At 51.6% G+C, this 18663-nt stretch overlaps 8 protein-coding genes across 8 annotated transcripts; 6 read left to right on the forward strand and 2 right to left on the reverse strand.

The window, feature by feature from the left end:
• Window positions 1–402: 402 nt before the first annotated feature.
• Window positions 403–2884, forward strand: SNOG_00764 (hypothetical protein; the record flags this gene model as incomplete). The annotated part of the gene is made up of 3 exons (XM_001791388.1): window positions 403–822; window positions 908–1151; window positions 1371–2884. 3 exons carry the CDS (start codon window positions 403–405, stop codon window positions 2882–2884), a joined length of 2178 nt encoding a protein of 725 aa, XP_001791440.1.
• Window positions 2885–3185: 301 nt separating this feature from the next.
• SNOG_00766 (hypothetical protein) lies at window positions 3186–5645 on the forward strand (the record flags this gene model as incomplete). Its single annotated transcript, XM_001791389.1, has 6 exons — window positions 3186–3369; window positions 3422–3908; window positions 3952–4105; window positions 4203–4400; window positions 4451–5219; window positions 5272–5645. The coding sequence occupies 6 exons, from the start codon at window positions 3186–3188 to the stop codon at window positions 5475–5477; spliced, it is 1998 nt and encodes a 665-aa protein (XP_001791441.1). The 3' UTR covers window positions 5478–5645.
• A 28-nt stretch (window positions 5646–5673) lies between these two features.
• Window positions 5674–6358, reverse strand: SNOG_00767 (hypothetical protein). Its single transcript, XM_001791390.1, has 4 exons — window positions 6234–6358; window positions 6129–6181; window positions 6012–6074; window positions 5674–5953 (listed from the first exon to the last, which is right to left on the reverse strand). The coding sequence occupies exons 1-4, from the start codon at window positions 6257–6259 to the stop codon at window positions 5886–5888; spliced, it is 210 nt and encodes a 69-aa protein (XP_001791442.1). The 5' UTR covers window positions 6260–6358; the 3' UTR covers window positions 5674–5885.
• Window positions 6359–6367: 9 nt separating this feature from the next.
• Window positions 6368–6690, forward strand: SNOG_00768 (hypothetical protein; the record flags this gene model as incomplete). The annotated part of the gene is made up of 2 exons (XM_001791391.1): window positions 6368–6519; window positions 6591–6690. The coding sequence occupies 2 exons, from the start codon at window positions 6368–6370 to the stop codon at window positions 6688–6690; spliced, it is 252 nt and encodes an 83-aa protein (XP_001791443.1).
• SNOG_00769 (hypothetical protein) lies at window positions 6506–8851 on the forward strand. Its single transcript, XM_001791392.1, has 4 exons — window positions 6506–6973; window positions 7099–7723; window positions 7773–8386; window positions 8435–8851. The coding sequence occupies exons 2-4, from the start codon at window positions 7230–7232 to the stop codon at window positions 8557–8559; spliced, it is 1233 nt and encodes a 410-aa protein (XP_001791444.1). The 5' UTR covers window positions 6506–6973; window positions 7099–7229; the 3' UTR covers window positions 8560–8851.
• A 617-nt stretch (window positions 8852–9468) lies between these two features.
• Window positions 9469–11269, forward strand: SNOG_00770 (hypothetical protein; the record flags this gene model as incomplete). Its single annotated transcript, XM_001791393.1, has 2 exons — window positions 9469–9532; window positions 9654–11269. The coding sequence occupies 2 exons, from the start codon at window positions 9469–9471 to the stop codon at window positions 11267–11269; spliced, it is 1680 nt and encodes a 559-aa protein (XP_001791445.1).
• Window positions 11270–11367: 98 nt separating this feature from the next.
• SNOG_00771 (hypothetical protein) lies at window positions 11368–12860 on the reverse strand (the record flags this gene model as incomplete). Its single annotated transcript, XM_001791394.1, has 2 exons — window positions 11368–12053; window positions 12108–12860. The coding sequence occupies 2 exons, from the start codon at window positions 12858–12860 to the stop codon at window positions 11508–11510; spliced, it is 1299 nt and encodes a 432-aa protein (XP_001791446.1). The 3' UTR covers window positions 11368–11507.
• Window positions 12861–16983: 4123 nt separating this feature from the next.
• Window positions 16984–17106, forward strand: SNOG_00772 (hypothetical protein; the record flags this gene model as incomplete). Its single annotated transcript, XM_001791395.1, has 2 exons — window positions 16984–17024; window positions 17049–17106. The coding sequence occupies 2 exons, from the start codon at window positions 16984–16986 to the stop codon at window positions 17104–17106; spliced, it is 99 nt and encodes a 32-aa protein (XP_001791447.1).
• Between the last annotated feature and the right edge of the window lie 1557 nt (window positions 17107–18663).

Below are 18663 nucleotides of genomic sequence, written 5' to 3' on the forward strand. Positions count from 1 at the left end.
CTCTTATAATTCGGGTGCAGCGGCCCTGCTTCCTTATTTTATACTCGGTTTGGTCTCATCCATAACCTTGCGTTAGTTCAATCAGGCCGTTATCATTTTTATATTTGCTAAATTGAGCAGCCATGGTCTTCCCTTTCGGTCTCGATTTGTGCCGTACCCATCGTCCGCAATCAAATGCGCTCGACATTCTTCACATTCCGAGGCCCGAACATGGCAAACAAAGATCCCCCAGTCTTTAAGACTCGCAATCGGACGCGCGAACGGAAATATCGAAATTTTGGAATCCAAAAAAGTGGAGCTTTGGTTGCAGGAAAAGGTATTCTATGGCGGCAAGGACCAGGGAGTGTAGAGGGATTGACTTGGACACAAGAGCCAGATAGCAAGGATGCGGACAACAAGGTGATGCCCGGGCGTTTGCGGTTGTTCAGCATCGGATACTCCAGCAGTGTTACCGAGTGGGATCTTGCGACAGGACTCCCCCTGCGCCACTCCAATGGGAATCACAGCGAGGTCTGGTGCTTTGCTGCCCAGCCACGACAGAAAGGCAACGCGCACCAGAAGATTGTCGCAGGTTGCGCGGACGGCACCATTGTCCTGCTCTCCACCGAGGACGACGATCTCACTTTCGACCGGTTCGTTTCACGCGCAACGAACAAGAAAGCTCGCGCTTTGAGCATCACATACAAGGACAACGACACTGTCTTGGCTGGTTTCGCGGACAGTATGATTCGAGTCTTCGACACCAGAAATGGGAACGTCATTCGGAACATCTCATTGGGCAGTGGTCTTCATGGCGGGCCCAAAGAGATTCTCGTCTGGAAAGTGAGATGTCTGTCCAACGGCGACTTCGTGTTCTGGCGACTCTACCGGCGAGATAAGAATCTACAATGGCAAGAATTACAGTCAGACGCAAAGAATTGCTGGACACGAGGCAGACATTCTCGATTTGGCAGTTTCGCGAGATGGAACTAGCATCTTCAGTGCGGGCATGGACCGTCGCACATGTTTCTATACCAGCAAGAAATCCACGACAAAGGTCGATGGCCAGCATGGAAAGTGGAGAAAGGTTTCACATCAGCGATACCATCAACACGATGTCAAAGCAATGGCGACCTATGAAGGAAGCAAACTGAGCGTCGTAGTCTCTGGAGGTAAGCAGCTGCATAAAGTCTTTGTATGACTGAGCTAATGCCTCTTGTCAGGAATTGACACCCAGCCGATAATTGTTCCCCTTCGTCAATTTGGCAAAGAGCTCACTCGAGGGCTTCCGTCACTTCCTGCTCTACCACCTTTAACCAGTGCTCCCGGCGCCCGACTTCTGGTGAGCTGGTGGAACACCGAGGTGCGGATATGGCGTGTTAAACCACAAGACGATGGCACAGAGAAGCCCAAGGTCGTTGCGCGCTTAGCACTGCAAGGGGAGGAGAACATCACATCCGCCTCAATCAGTCAAGACGGTGGTTTACTCGCCGTTTCCACTACCAGTACGGTCAAACTATTCCAATTGATCCAGCCTCAAGTTGGAGCTGGCGCAAGCCTCCGTATCAGAAAGGTAGACATGCCTTCAATTACCGGTACCAGGACTGTGAGACTGTCGGCAAATGGCAAATGGTTGTCAGCGATCAGCGCAATGAACGACGTCCAGCTGGCTCGAGTAGTGAGGACAGGGGATTTCAGTGACCCACCTCGTGTACTGAACAGAGTCCAACATCTGCATCGTCTAGATCGCGACGATGTTCCAGGCACTCAGTTACGCGGAATGTCGGGATCATACGAGCGCTCTATTGCGCACGCTGAGTTCTCGGCAGATGCTAACGTCTTTGCCGTCGTCGATCTTGCCGGCTATGTCGACACGTGGGTTGTTGAAGGTCATGAGGATGCGACAGCACCGGAGGTGGACATCAACGAACTCGCTCCAGCTAACTCTGGTGTGAATGAGTCTGAGGAAGATGAGGTGGAAGAGCGGGAGCAGATCATCTTCCTAGGCCAGCACTGGATCAGGAACCCGTCTGGACATCTGGTGCCTCGCCTAGACTCTACGCCAGTCCTGCTCTCATTTCAGCCGGGCTCGAACGAGTCCAAAGAGACAGAACCGAATGGCAACCCTGCTGTACATCCAACAAGACACAACCCACACCCGCATTCACACGAGTTGCCTACGGCGGACTATCGCCTGCTCCTAGTCTCTGCGGAACACCAAATTTACCTTTTCGATGTCATGACTGGACGTATGTCAGGATGGTCAAGAAGAAACCCGCCATCAAGCTATCCGCGGGAGTATCAACTGCTCGACCTGCCTGCGAAGGGATGCGTTTGGGACGTCAGCGTGGAACAGCAGCGGCTCTGGCTTTACGGCGAAAAGTGGCTTTTCATGTTTGATCTCACCAAGGACTTTGACATATCTGGCGCGGATAGCGGAGCTTCGTCCAAGAAGCGTAAACGGAATGGCCAGAAGGACAACAGTGGCGCCGGCGACGTCATTCCTCAGAGTGATGTGCCTGTCACGAAGATGCGCAAATACGATAGTAGCAAGAACAACGAGGCTGGAAAGGCACAATGGGTAAACGTCGATTCCGCCGGGCCTGTACATACCGATGAAGAAGATGATGCGGAAGGGAGCAGCCGTCCTCTAGCTATCTTACGGAGAGGCAGCAATCAGGGTGGAGAGCAGGCCAACGGTCAGCTGACAAATGGTGAGGAGGGTGGCGAAGCTGCCGAACAGCAAAGCCGCAGCGAGTCGTGGTGGCACACTTTCAAATACCGTCCTATCCTAGGTATATTGCCGATAGGCGGGAGCGTGGATCAGAGTCCTGAGGTAGTTCTGGTGGAGAGGCCGTCGTGGGATCTTGACCTGCCAGCGAGATTTGTTGGCTCGCACGAGTAGCAAGAACGCGATCCGGGCTGTTTGGAGATGTTAAGATACCAAATCTAATTTGCGTTGCATGAGCACAGGCTATGCTCTTCTCTAATAAGATTGGCCATATCTACACTCCCTTTGTCGTTTGTTGTGACGTGAAGTGAGCGAGGTCCCTCTGCCGCGGCAATAATTCGCGGAGATAGCGGACTTCAGGCTAATCGATAAGGACTACCCGTAGACTCTAGCTCCAACGCTGCAGCTAAGCATCACCTTTATGTTGCCGGCGACGTGCGGCGCATTTTGTGTATCTCCTCGAGCTATCGCTGCAATGAGTTCATCGCAGGCTCCAACGAGTCCTCCGAACGAGAGGGAAGATCCACAAACTGTTGTATACGACCCGAATGATCCGTTCTGGCGGGATACGGACGATGATGATGACGACATGGACTATCAGCCTGCAGAGGGTGGCAGCGAAGAGGACGAAGATGGAGAGGAGGACCTGAGCTTCCACGGTAGGCTGGAATTTCTCATCTTTGGTCAATTCGTGTTCTCATCTCACTACAGATGCTGCGGAACGATTAAACGATCTGAGTGGGGTCGAGATCGCCTTCGGATACACCGACGACAACGAGGAAGACGACGACGAAGGTGAGGACGAGGAAGACGAAGATGAAGACGATGAAGAAGACGATGGCGATGGCGGCGAGGTTTCTGCGGCAGATGGCGGCCCACGACCAGTCTACATAACCCGCGACCAGATCATGCAACTACTCGGACATGCGGGCCTGGGCCGGATATTTGCCTCGGACCTCACACCGCGAACTGGACGATCGAGGAATCTCCGGACAGTGCCAGAAGACGGCCTCGATGAAGGCGAGGATAACGATCCACGCACAGGCTATAACCTGAGACCCGATCGGCCACGATACCGCGGCCCGCATGGCAGAGAGGCCTTCGAAAAGGTGCCGAGTGAACAGGGCAGGGAGCTTATGAATACCGGTGCGTTTGGTTCAAGCCCTCGATCCGAAGATACTGTCAAGAGGAAGAAGAGGTTAGCATACGACATCATGCGGAGATCTTTGGGTCTCGGTAAGCGAAGGACGCCAGAAGAATGCGAATAAACTGCTCAGGCAGGACATGATCCCGGAATCGGTCGCCGATACTATCATACACTATAACGCACGATGCTATTCCGGACAGTTCTCGGATGATGGAAACTTCTTCTTTTCCTGTGCCCAGGACTTCCGGGTACGGATGTATGACACCTCCAATCCGTATGATTGGAAATACTACAAGGTGAGACATCGAATGCGGTGCTCTTTAGGCGTGGACTAATAATTGGCAGTCTGTCGTGTATCCGTACGGTCAATGGACGATCACGGATGCCTCGCTCAGTCCAGACAATAAGTTCTTAGCTTACAGCTCTATTCGGAGCATAGTATGTCTAGCATCTACGGATCCAGAAGATGAATCCGAACCAAATCTTCTCGACTTCGCCAACATTGGCACCCGCAGTCCCCGTGGCTTTCACACATACTTTGGTGTAAGTTGCCAATGCAGCATTGTCAAATTCATGGAATCTAACATCTATAGATCTGGTCAATACGATTTTCCGGAGACGGAAGGGAGATTGTGGCGGGTACGGGCGATAACTCAGTCTATGTCTACGATATTGAACGACGACAATCGATCCTTCGCATCCCTGGCCATCAAGACGACGTCAATGCTGTGTGCTTCGGTGATGCCCAATCGCCACATATCTTGTACTCAGGCTCAGATGATACCACTATCAAAGTTTGGGACCGCCGAAGTATGGGAGATGGACGCGAGGCTGGTGTCTTCCTTGGTCATACCGAAGGACTTACCTATGTCGACAGCAAGGGCGACGGAAGATATGTGCTGAGTAACGGTAAGGATCAGACAGCCAAGTTGTGGGATCTACGGAAGATGATCTCGACGGACAAGGTCGATCGCATTGATACACAAGCTTACACCACACGATTCGAATACCGGTCCAATGCGTACGATGAAAACGACTTCCGACCACACCCTCATGACTGCTCACTTGTTACCTTCCGCGGCCACAAGGTCCTGAAGACGTTGATTCGATGTCATTTCTCGCCGCCTGGAAGTACCGACTCGAGATACGTTTACTCTGGTAGCTACGATGGCTCGGTCTATGTCTGGAACATGGACGCCACGTTAGCAGGCAAGGTCAATGTACTCAAGGCGACCAAGAACTCAAGACCACGGGATCCTGAGCTACTGGCGGAGACGTACGACTACTGGGGCCGCAATGGCGGTAGCTGGATGACGTGTGTGAGAGATGCTAGTTGGCATCCGCATGTGCCTATGATTGCTGGTATGTTGCCATCCCTTTCTGCTCTGAGCATGCTTGCTAATTTCATACTCAGCGACCTCCTGGAATGGATGGGGCACCTCGCAAGGAACTTGCACAGTCCACACTTGGAATGACGGAGTCGAAGAAGATGAGGCAGAGCCGAGGGTTGGTAGACGGGTCAATGCTCAGTTTCAACATGATGAGCGCCTCTATAGGACTGCTGACGGCAGGTCGAGGAGACAGCCGATGTGGTACGATGACTGGATGGACGATGATTGACTCGGCCGGATGTCACTATGAGTATGATTTATGGATATGGGAGTTCCTGGGCTGGGAGTTTGGGGCTGGGACTGGAGGCGCTCTGGGCGGTCGTGGTGCTGTTCAGGTCTCGTCACAACATGTTTGCTACAAGTTGAAGCATTTTGCAATACCACATCCATGATCTCACGGGTCACATCAGATCTCATCCTAAAGATTCTTTGGCAGGATTAATCCAATTAGATTTGTTCAAACTCCCGCTGACCCTATGCCCATATTGTACAGCATTTTTGGACATTGCTCCATGCCTAGTAATTCGAGCCAACCCATCCGGATCCTCTCTAAATGCAATACAAATGGTATGATGAATGATGTCCCGTCTCGAAGATGCGAAAGCGGACGAAAGTGGTATTGGTGTTGACGAAGAAACTATGAGCCACCGACGAGGATGTTGTTTACGGGGATGTGCACCAGCTTGACGATGTAGCCGATGACGCCTGGAATGACTGTTAGTCGCCGTCCAATGTCGCGCTTCCCATGATGGCAACTACTGACCCATGATCAGAAAACCAATTCCGACTGCTTGCGAGATCCTGATGAACTCCTTCTTGTCGGGCTCTGTGACACCGTGTTAACATGGTGCTCGTATTTTGATGTCAGAGATGATCGTACTGGTGCAGCGGTTCATGAACAAAGTACCCTCCTTGAGGAACTCAGCGGGCATACTGTGTCGCATGTTAGCAATTCATCGCCCATCACGTGCGGCTGAGCGCATACTCGGCAAACTCCTTGACGTTCTCCATGACTGATGTGGGGTTATAAGTGTGAAGGGTGGTGTTGTGTGGTAGTCTCGTATGATACGTGTATCAATTGGCAGTCGTTGTGGCAGTGAAGGAGGTCGCGCGCTCGAAATGTCCCAGAAGCCCCAGGGTGTCGGAGCGAGCAATCTGGCCTTGCGGAGAAGGCCGAAAGCGGTTAGCGCTGTGCCAAGAGTGTTCGAGCTTCTTTGGGCTGGATTCGACTCGACAGCTCGCCTTCATTCTCCCCAATCACTCAGTCAGCGGTAACAAACTGAACATTACGCGCATTCTTCCTTGAGAGTCGCTCATCTGGTAGATACTCACTGCAATATAGGATCGACATAATACTCGAGATTAGTGCTAGGCTGCTGCATTGCACCGACGCGCCGAAAAGGGGAGCTATCAACGATCAAAGGAGCTTCACCTCGACGTGAGAGCGCAAACTACATTCTTCGTTCCTTTTTCATTATCGGAAGTGCGCACCGTCGCATGATCTCAGGTCGCTGGAGTCATTGTAACACGGGAGACGCACTGCGCGCAAGCTGTACTGGGAGCAGAAGAGCAAGCACAGGAGTCAGGCTGAGGTTACACATCACATCTTTTCCACACACATCCTGTACCTTTTACACATCCGCATCTGCCAGGGGCGATCGGACTGTCACATTCTGCGCATAAGCTGTCTTTCTGGACTTTGTTACTACGCCCGACAGCGGCACTGTACGTATTGCCTCATTCTGCGCTGTTTGGTCATTTCTCCATCGACGCCGCATTGGATTGGGTCACAATTGGAATACTCCCTGTATCACAAGCACACTCTTCTAATAGCTCGCTGATTTGTATAGCATATACAGAGCTTCTTGTACTTTGGCCTAGAGCATTGGCCCATCAAGTATCTACAAGCCAATCAAAGACAAAATCCTGGAACATACAATCACCACTCACTGCAGGTCTCACTTGATTTGAAACAGCAGCAATGGCCGACGACGACAATTTCGATATCGACATCTACGGCGATGACTCCTACCAAGACACCAACGCGCAACAAGACACAGCCGTTTCCGACGCGAATACCTCGAACGCGAATACAAACGGTGGTGAATCTTCAGACTCGACGAACATGAAGACTGAAGGGGATCAGGCGGCCAAACAAGAGCCCTCAGGTGATGCCTCCATGAATGGTGACACACCCCAGGAGCACAGCACACAGCAGATCGCCAGCACGGGTGGCTCGACAGGCAACCATGAGGTTCACAAACAGGCACCACAGAAGCAAGGGACGAAGCGCAAGCAGGGTGAGGATGACGACCGTCCAACAGACCCTGGAGCCACAGCAGCATTGATGATCAACGATGTAAATTGGTGGGTCAGTGAAGAAGATATTCGAGGCTGGGCCAACCAGAGCGGATGCGAAGACGAGTTGAATGAGGTGACGTTCAACGAGCACAAAGTCAACGGCAAGAGCAAAGGGTGAGTGTTGGGACCTCCCAGATGTAGAAGTCCTGCTGACAGCTCGCAGACAAGTCTACGTTCAATTGCAATCGCCACAGGCTGCGACCGCGCTCAAGCACCAGATCGACAACCTGTTCAAGGATCAAGCACACGCGAAGAAGCCTACCGCAATATTCAATCCTCCTCAACACAATCCATTCAAGACGTTACCGAAGGATGTTCCAGCACGCGATAAGGGAAGAAGCGACCGCGGTTCGTCTGGTGGCTATGGTGGCCAGACCGGTGGCTACAACAACAACCGAGGTGGCTATAATCGAGGCAACTACAACAACAGGGGTGGCAACATGGGTTACAACAACAACCGTAACTTCTCTGGTCCTGCTGGCGGCAACATGGCTGGCGGCATGGGATTCGGTGGCCAACCTCCTATGAACAATTTTGGTGGTAACCCAATGGGCGGCGGTATGAACAATTTTGGTGGCGGCTTCCGCGGTGGCATGATGAACAACAACATGCGAGGCGGCGGTATGGGCGGTCGAGGCGGCCGTGGTGGCATGGGTGGGATGAACAATATGGGCGGTATGGGAATGAACATGCCCATGGCTAACAACATGATGGCCATGGGAGGCGGTATGATGGGCGGTATGGCCAACAACATGGGCGGCATGATGGGAGGCATGGGTGAGTGAAACATATGTCTTGGTGAATCAACCTTGTTAACAGTTTCAGGCGGTGGCTTCAATAACCAGGCAGGCTTCCAACCACAATTCTTCGGTCAGCCACAATCACAACAAGGGGGTGGTGGCGACTGGGCCAACAACCCTCACGGTGCTAAGCGGGCCCGACCAGAGTAGAAGAAAGGGACTCGTTGAGAAGTCCCGGCGACCACTATACCGTCCCGTCCCTGGTACTCGACATCCCTTGGCCATCTTCGCTACATGATCTCTTCGTTGAGATGAAAATACTTCATTCTGCTTGTCATATTCAATCTCGTTCGGCGTTCTCACGCGTATGGGACATCTCTTAGGGAATGAAACTTGTTCGCTCATGTCTTATTATTTTCTATGATCTCTCCGGCGCACGTTTTCTGGTCTTTTGGTTGGGGATTTCAAGTAATTATCAGGTACTTATTTGGGAATTTTTGGATAGTCGCAATGCGCATTGTGCGCGCAGGCCTATGTCGATCTACAGTGTGGTTGAGGTCGTTGATGTACACGGAATGGCTCCACATCATGATGCTATATTTGAACAAATAATCAGCACAACACTCAATCTCGAAGTACTTTCTCTTCGCAACATTGACTCTGCCTAGGTAGCGGTCGAAGTACTTGGTGGAAAATTGGAGTGGCCCTGGCTAATCTCCAGATAGTGTAGCAGGGATACATACGAACACCGCAATATACACTCGGCCCACTTGCACTAAGAACGACCTGACAGCCAATCAATAGAGACCTCACCTTCTAGAAGTCTAACACGTTCCGCTTCTACAATCGGAACCCGGGTCAGGAGTGGTCTTCACAATATAAGCTCATCAATACCGAAGCTGGATGGTCGCATTAGTCCTAGGTGAGCAGAATCCGGGGACTAGATGAAATTCGTCACGGATGAACATGTAAATGGAGAACCAATGTGGGAGTTTATTGGCTCAGATGCATAAGTTCATACCCTGTCGTCTCGTGACTGGGAGTATATTTACTCGACACTCGGGAGGCACTTCAACCTGTGTAGCAACATCTTCGGGAAGTCGTTCAGTTATAGTAACCATGGGGTGTTTCGCAAAAGCTGCGGTGCTTGCATCTGCGATAGTACAGGGTGCTTTTGCTCAAGGTATGCGTACTATGTTCAGGTTCGAATAAAGACACTGCTGAGACAAAATCCTTAGGCAATAGTACCGGCAACAGTACAGTCAAGTGCCCGTCTACTGCTTCTTTCAGTCCTATCTCTGCAGGATCTTTTCTTTCCAATATCAACCCCGGGTGGAATCTTGGAAACACACTGGATGCCGTCGAGACGGAAGGATCATGGAATAACCCACCTGTTGTCGGGGCCACGTTTGACGACGCTAAGAAGGCCGGCTACAAGGGCATTCGTCTGCCAGTGACCTGGGCTTACCACTTCACTTCCCAATCTCCGGACTACACCGTCGACGCAAAGTGGCTGCAGAGAGTCGAAGATGTTGTCGACATGATCCTTTCCCGAGGCTTCTACGCTATCGTCAATGTTCACCACGACAGCTGGACGTGGACGGACCTCACACAGGCTAACACAAATGTGACTCTGGTTGAAGAGAAAATGTACAAATTGTGGTACCAGATTGGAACAAAGCTTGCTTGCAAGAGCAGTGCTTTGGCTTTCGAACCTATCAATGAGATCCCTGGAACTACAGCAGAGCATGGCGCGACTGTGAATCGGCTAAACAATATCTTTCTCCAGGCTATCAATGATGCGGGAGGTTTCAACTCACAACGAGTCGTGACTTTGGTCGGAGCGGGCGAGGATGGACTCAAGACAACACAGTGGTTCAAGCGTCCAGATGCGAAGTTCAAGAACCCCTGGGGAATCCAGTGGCATTACTACTCCCCTTATGACTACATTTTCAATGCTTGGGGCAAGACAACATGGGGCTCTGACGCCGATAAAGCTGCGCTCGACGCAGACTTCGCCATGGTGCGTGGCAACTTCACAGATATCCCTCTCATCATCGGCGAATGGGCTGCATCTCCAGTAGCAACCGAGACAGCAGCACGCTGGCGCTACTTCGACTTCCTAGTCCGCACCGCTGCTAAATACAATGCCTCCACCATCCTCTGGGACAACGGCAACGATTTCCTGGACCGCGCAGCACACACTTGGCGCGACCCCGTCTCCCACGACATCTACCGCAACGCCGTCAAGGGCATTCCCAACGCGCTCCCCGACAGCACAACAGACGGCAGCACAACCCAAAAGTCCTCCGCCTACATCTACCACAAGAAAGGCACAAATATCACTGACGTGACCCTTGGCTTCTACTTCAACGGCAACAAACTCTCCAAGAACATCGTCCTCGCTAGCTCCAATAAGTCTCTTAATCAGGGCCGCGACTACACCGTCTCGGGCGAATTAATCACGTTCAAAGCCCCTTTCCTCGCTTCAATATTCACCCCCTCTTCGCCCACAGGCAGTCTCGGCTCCCTCGCTTTATCCTTCAACCGCGGCGCATCGCTCAGCATCGATATGGTGCACTACTCCGTGCCCGAACTATCCAGCACATCATCAAAATTACCCGCCGTGTCTGCCGACCTGTTGATCCCGTTGAAATGGGCCGGGCAAAACAGGCCCGCGACGGTCAAGGCGACGAAGCTTGATGGCACGTATCTTGTGGATGATTGGACGCAGTATTTGCCTGAGTTGCAGAGGGGTAGGGCGACGTACTCGAATCACTGGAACTGGGCGCCCGAGGGTGTGATACTGACGGCGGCGGCGTTGGAGGCGGTTAGGACGGCGGGATTGAGCACGACGTTTATGATTGAGTTTTATCCGAGGGAGCCAGGGAATGCGGTGAACTATACATTGACTGTATAGGGGATGGTTTGTAAGTAGAGAATTGGGGGTGTGGAGGGTTGGATTCAAAGGTTGTATATATTGTTTGATGGTTTGTCGAATAGAGGTCGTGGTTGTTTACAAATATACGATTGATCTGATGCTTAAATCACTCTCAAGTGGAATCCCGAGGCTGATTCTCTCCGACATCCCTGAAGTGATTTCCATAGCAATATCAAAGATCGCAATACATTGCTACGTTTCTTCTCGTCTCCTTTGCCTATTTTACGCTATATCCCTCCAAAAGTGCTACCAGACTCAACTCTGGACCAGTCGCTAATAAAGTGTTCAATGCAGCACTGCCCAAGAAAACCGGGCATTTGATCTCTTGTGCCTTGTCCACCGCAATCTTCAACTTCTCTGCGTACCCCCCTAGTACGCTGGCCTTTCCATCGCCCTTCTTCTCCAAAACCTCAATCATTTTGCCACCAGCGTCCTTGAACATTGAACTTCCACCGGCAGCATCACATGCCAACTCGTAAAGCTGTGGAAGTGGGATGCCAACATTTTGCGCTAGTGAAATTGACTCGGCAGCAGAAACAAGATGGATGCCAGTTAGTAGGTCAACGACGAGCTGGAGAGCTGCGTCTTTGTCGGCAGCCGATGTGTTGATGGAAGAAACAGGTTCCGAGGTCCAAAGACGAACGAGACCGGCATCGTCGTTGGCACCCCAGCCGCGGTCCAGAGCGGAGAAGTAGACTTGTTCCGCGACGGAGCAGAGTTTGGCGGGGAAGTTGAGGCTGCGGGACATGTATGTTATGATGCCCTATCGAGACGATTAGCAGTCGAAACCGATTTCTGAAAAGGAATGTTGACTTACAGTGTCTTTCAAAATAATCGTCACAGCACTCGCACCTGGGAAATAATCCTCCTTCAGCGTCCTCTGACTCCTATTCTCAAACATCCAACTCCACCCCTGACTCTTGAGCACTGCATCATGTACCTCCTTGCCGTTCAAGCCCAACCTAGCCGCAAACCCATACGCTTCCGAGACAGCAAGGATCTGAATCGCTGCGAGTACTTGATGGACCATTTTCATATTACTTCCCGCGCCGATTCCACCTTCTACAATGAATAATTTGCTCGGCGCGCTCATCTCTTGAAGCAGCCATTTTCCCTTTTCGAACGCTGCAGACGACGCGCCTGCCATGATCGACAACGTACCATCTGCAGCCCGTCCCGCACCGCCAGAAACAGGCGCGTCGATGAAGAAAATGTCTCCCCGGCCTACATCTTTCAACTCTTCCTCCACGCTCTTGACATACTGGCTCGCTACCGTCGAGCACAAGATCAGCGTGGCGCCTTGGGGAAGTGCTTTCACGATGCCGTCGTCGCCGAACAGCGCGGGTTGAGCCTGTGGCGCTGACGCTACCATGACGATGTAGAAGGCCTTGTCCTTTGCTGATTCGGAGAGCGATGACGAGGGCTTGCCTCCTGCGTTTGCGAATTTTTCCAGAGACGGAGGGTAGACGTCGAAGCCGGTTACGGGGTAGCCTTGCTTGACGAGGTTTGTGGCCATGCCCATTCCCATCGCACCTAGGCCGCAGAATCCGATAGCAGGTTTGGAAGACATTGTTGCAGTGTGTATGATGAGGTACGAAGGTGGATATGTGGGAAGTCCCTTGACTGTCTTCAATGCCCAAAGTCCAGCTCAAATTGTCGATGTTGAAGTTCGGGAAAATGAAGTCAGATGGTCCTGTTCCCTACAAGGATATAAGGATTTGATCAAAGTCACTAAACTCGGCCTTCTTCCCGAAAACTCGGTTGCTGTATCTCAAAACAAAAAACAACTGTTGAGACGCGAGATATCAAGCATTCTCTAACCTCAGCTCATGACTCCAATACAACCATTTCTTCGGTCCGTCGTTACTCTCCGTCCGGCAAAAGTCTACAAGCTGCTGGGCAACCACCGACTATGCCCCGCACTATCACGGATGGGGTAAGCGGGGTAGCTTGAACCGGTAAATCTCACGCCGAAGGTGGAGCTTTCGGCTCATGTGGGCAGATGTGGTGGGTTGCTTAGTCGAGGAAGCCGAAAGGGTATCGTGACTTTACCTTGGAGTTGCGAGATACTTGTGAATTAGATCAACGTGAGTGCTGCGAGCCTACTACGATGGCCCACCAACACAACGGTACATACAGTGGGAGTGGACCAAGGTCTACTAGAATATACTCTTTGAGTTTGTAAAGACCTCAGATGACGAGCGGTATCGTAGTTCTGTGCTGTGTCCAGGTGTCGAAAAACGAGGCTACTTGATCGAGCCTTCTCGGCCACTTGAACGTACGAGCCAGACTCTGTTCTTGGAGTCGAAAATTGAGATAAATGTAGTGATGTAGTTAAGATCTGCATTTGAAGTCATTCGGCGTGATCGCATATGCTCGACTAATAGGCGGACGCCTCCTCCATTCCCTTGGGTGCAAGACAGCTGTCTGGTACAGGGTAGCGGCACTCTGCCAAAGCCTTTTACTATAAAGAAGCCTGACTCCTTTGAACTGTTACCTCAATAATGGTTGCGATGTTACCTTGACGAGGGCATACAATGCTCTGAGGAAATAGCTTGCTCACATTCTGTGAGCTGACATGCGCTATGCGTCGTATCAGTGCTGTCATCTAAAATAGATTAAGGCGGGCAATTGATGTCTGAGCTCCGACTGCTCACTCAATCCGTCTCAAGACGGTGCTGCAATCTCCATGGATTATGATAACGTGCGTATCTTAACCTCTGATGTCGGCCATATATTAAAGCTGAGGTTGAGGCATATCCACTTGAACGCCGCTTACCTATTGCAAGATCAGGCATCCCTGTGCAAACGGGGTCTTCGCAATTGACCCTAGATTCAACCGTGAACCGAGCACATCTCATGCAGAGTTGATTGAGACAAGTGGACCAGGTCGTCCCCACCACGTGGTGGAACGTGGGAACTTCATCGACCTTATCATGATCCTTAATATCAACGCTTACCTCCGTAAATGAGAAAGATCACGAGGTGAATCCTTGTTCGTTCGAATGAGGCATTATGCAAGCCACGAGCATGCGAAACACCAGAGCCGGCTAATCAGTCTGCTTGTAGGGAGAAAGAGTACCAAGGGTCCACAGGTCCGCCTGAAGCGCGACAAAGAATTCCCTCAATAGCGAATTGACGCATGTCAGAGAACAATGGCATGTCGAAACGGAGTGCGGAATCCGAAGAAATGCAATAGCATGGCGCGATATCTCTAGATCCCGCGGAGCACGTGCTGGCAAGTGCGTTTCAGGTGAACGAACTGTGGCGGCCAAAGTGCGCAAGCGAGCTCGTTTTCTTCCAGAAACGCCCCTTGTATGATCTGCATGAGCGGACATGGCGGGTAATGGCTGCTTGTCCTCACGGCAAGACTTTGGTTCGCGTGGGGAGTCGATGGGGCGTGATGGTGTGGTGACACGGCTAGTGCTCCACACAAAGAAGGCTGCAGCTTGATCGCCATCATTATTGCAAGCTACTAGACGTGACGACAAGGGGTATGAGATCAGACGCGGAAGAGTGCCATGTTGGAGCTCGTCAGCGAACTTAATGGTCCGGAGATAAGGCTCGAGCGGTAAAGTAATGCATCTGGGGGATGTGATCAACAGGAGGATCGCAAAGAGTTTTGGAATCTTTAACCAAGTGGACATTGCGATTTGCTTTGCTAGTACCGCGATACTTGGCGGGTGTTGAGTTTGGAGATGATTTTCAGGGCGACTGCAGCGAGCAAGCCACAAGTGCAGCCACAGATACAAAGCAAAATAAAAGTAAGCCCTTACTCATGCTCCGAGCCTCGGAACAGGTGATAGCTTGGCAAGACGGCAACTCTGAATGCATGTCAGCGAGGTTCGGCATGTAGTCCTTTGCTACCGCTGTCACCGAATCCGATGACCTGGTAATTTTGGGGTGATGGATTGCGATGTTGTCTATCGTGAGCAATCCTGCCTACACCGCTGACTGTGACTCAGAGACTAGCGACGGGCTTGTCAAATCGACGGGCTGACCGCTTAACCCTCTGAACGATGTGGTTGCCGTAGCGCTAGTTCAGCAAACCTGCTTGGGGTGCACACGTTGTAATGTGCGATCATGATTTGCGGACCTGCAGCTTGAGATCTGCCGGCAAGCAACGCAGGAGTTGGATGCACATGTGATTGATGGGCCTGCGTTCGCTGCATCGAAGGCTGATAGTAGATTCCACACGTACAGGTACGACATGGCGCAGGCAATCGCGCAGCATGCGTGCGTTGAAGGCGCTGGTGTGACCTGCTTCATCCAGGAAGACTGGTAGTCTGCCAACACCATAGCACTGCAGCATCCCCAATCTTTATCGACGCTGTGGAACATGTGGGTAAGCTGTTGCTGTTGCTACCCATGATAGTGTGATAGACTGGGCTGCCCGTAAAGCAGCTCTGCGCTACCTGACCAGGAAAGCAGGTTATACGGGCAGTTGCCCAAGGCTAGGCAAACACAGTCTAGGACCATGTACCGAGCATGCAAGCTGACCTAGTAGCAGATGCAAGATTATGGCACAACGTGAAGCCTGGCTGTCGAATGACTTCTGCCTCGCCAGAGGAGAGCAGCACCGTTGCACAGGATCTCCAAGGCTCGCTGCCTTGGTATTTGCAGTCTTCAGATTGTTCGGCAGGGAGATCCGAGCATCGCTAATGCTAGCCGTTTTCACGGAGGATCTGGTGTGGCAGGCCTAATTCCAAGGCTGTCGCAATGCGTACGGCACCGCTCGAAGCGGCGAAAGCGAACACCGCACAGCCAGGTGCGGGTTGCGCTGCAGGAGGGAGGGTATAGCAGTCGGAGTATCATTCCAATAAACCACTTGCCAGCAACTTGCAGCCAGGCTACAACGCCCCCACCGCCGAGCGGTGAGTGTAATAAATGCAGTGGAACCCAATGCGTGCAACCATCGAGAGGCATATTGCATGATGGTACTGATGCGAGAAGAACAGATCAAGTGGGGTCCTGCATTGGTGTCGAATGTAGTGTGTGTAGACAACGGTTGGCAGCATGCATGAAAATTGGTGTGGCTGCGTTAGTCATCTGTCATCTCGAAGCGGAGGGTAAGCGCAACCGAGAAGCATTTACCCCTGTGAGACGATGATGAGGTGAGACGTAAGTATAGTAATAACTTGATTTTAATCCTGAAACAGACGTATGTTGCCGTCGCCGTGATGCCTGCACGAACAGGGCCCAGGGATGGTGAAGTCGACTGTAAGGTTGGGACCGGTCACGCGGAAGGCGCAGCGGCATCGAGCGGGACAACTGGATGTTGGTAGGCTTAGAGCACATCGAAGTATTGGCTCTGCTCCTTTAGGTTGCTTCGAAGTATACGTCACTACAAGCTTAGAGCGGGACATCATGCAACTCTCGTTCCACGGTTCAACTAGATCGTGCACGAAAAGTGACTGAACGACGCTATCAACTTGCATCTTGGCAATATGCTCAGGGCTGTGTGGAGTATCGCGGCGTGCGCCTTTGGAAGGGCGGGATTGGCGATGTTGCGTGGTTATTACCATGAAATATGAAGGACCACGGCAAATGCCGCTACTCGATATTGATTCCACCGCACGCATTGGGGCTCAGACCAATGCAGGATGTTGATTTTGGGGAGAAACATCACTTTGGAGATTTGAACGAAATTTGCGTGAAGTGATCTTCAGATCAGATGATTAAAAACTATAAGCATGTTGGGGTATTCGATGTCCTTCCTGGCTGTGAAGCCTCCGTAAGTCAATAACTCCAAGTCTAGTCGTATGCCGGCAGTAATGTGCACGAGCGTTGACTCCATGATCCCAAGCGCCGGTTGATGCGTGTTCTATAAAGCAAATAAATAGCGCTGAAATTATAAGTCATGCTGTGCCAATATCCAAAGAGGCGTCTATGAGAAGCGAAGCTGCGGTTGCCCAGCTACCGAGGCCAGCGGGTGTTCGAGGGTCGCAGCGATGTGATTGCCCAAGGTCGAGTGAAAAATTACTCGAAGGGAGTGATAGTGGTGAGATGCTCGATTGCCAATATGGCACAGCGGATGTGCAGACCTTGATAAGGCAGCAGGGGCTATTGTCCGATGACCTGATTGGCCTTCTTTTACTCGCCTCTGAACATGGGAGGCGAGGTAGATGAAGAATTCGTAGTTTGATAGGGACACCGAAGATCAATTCGTTCTGAATGCCGCAGTAAGCTGGGTTGAAGGCCGCGGGCCAGTGAAATGTGCGTTTCGATGTTGATGGTGGTCGGTATTAAGATGTTGCAAGATGTAGATGATGCGAATGATGATGCTGGTAAATATCGATATTATGCGCCAGAAAGCCCGTTGCGTGAAGAAGAGATAGATGCAAATCAGCTCTATTTCGTTGGGACTGGAGGCAGAGGGCGGGTCGGTGGTGGTCCTGGGCATGGAGGAAGGTTGTTTGATGCCATGTTGGACTCGTCGTAGTTAAGAGCAGCCATTGTATTGTTGGAGTATGAAGTCAGGTAGACAGGAGAGTAGTGTCAGGTTGGTGTGTTGAGCGTGGATAGAGTGTAGTGTGTCGTGGTGTTGGACTGGTATATACCGCTGGTGAAGGTGTGCTGTAATGAAACAAAGTTGTCGACAGTGGGGGCACGGGTGTACTTATGTATGTGCTCAGATTACAGAAGCCAAAAATGTCGGTCAGCTACGTACTTTTGACGATGTATGCAAGTATGCTAGGCAGCGCATGGCACGGCCCAAGCGGTGAATGGCGTTGGGCTGGTGGACTAAGAAAGGGGTGGCTCCTGGCTTGTGCATAAGCTAAAGCATGCCGAAACATCGCTCATCAAGGGTCAATTAGCGAGCACGGGCTGCAAAATTTACGAGAAAGGTGCCTCCACCGCTTGTCGTTTCATCGCCCTCGTGACTGTGTGAAGATCGTTGTTGCTCCAATACCGTCGCAGGACTGTCGCCGTCGCAGGGTTGCCGTTCACCCCTTGCATCATCCGCAAAGCGAGTCGAGCTCGGCAAACGTGGATGACTCCCAATATTACGAGGGTAAAGTGTATGTCTAAGTCTGACATCACTGTAACCCTGGTCCTGGCAATTTATTCTTAGCAGGCGATGCTGGCAGCCTGGTGCGAACGACTGCGATTAATTGAAACGCAGCTCCCCTTTTTTCGCGTTGCAATGGGCCGCTGACTAGAGCGCAACGTTGCTTCATAGCTCCGCGTGTGTAAGAGGGCTTGCCTGCGAGAGATTCAGGCACAAGCAGGTTTACGGCCGGGTCCTGGACGGGAGCAGTTTCTGACAGGCCGACCACTGCCGGTGCATGTAAAGAAGCAGCGGTGACGAAAACTTGACACCCAATTTGCGACGTTGCCCACTCGTCCGTGCCTAACACTCCACCAGAATT

This window comes from Parastagonospora nodorum, assembly GCF_000146915.1.
Source record: "Parastagonospora nodorum SN15 chromosome Unknown scaffold_1, whole genome shotgun sequence".
Lineage (NCBI taxonomy): Eukaryota > Fungi > Ascomycota > Dothideomycetes > Pleosporales > Phaeosphaeriaceae > Parastagonospora > Parastagonospora nodorum.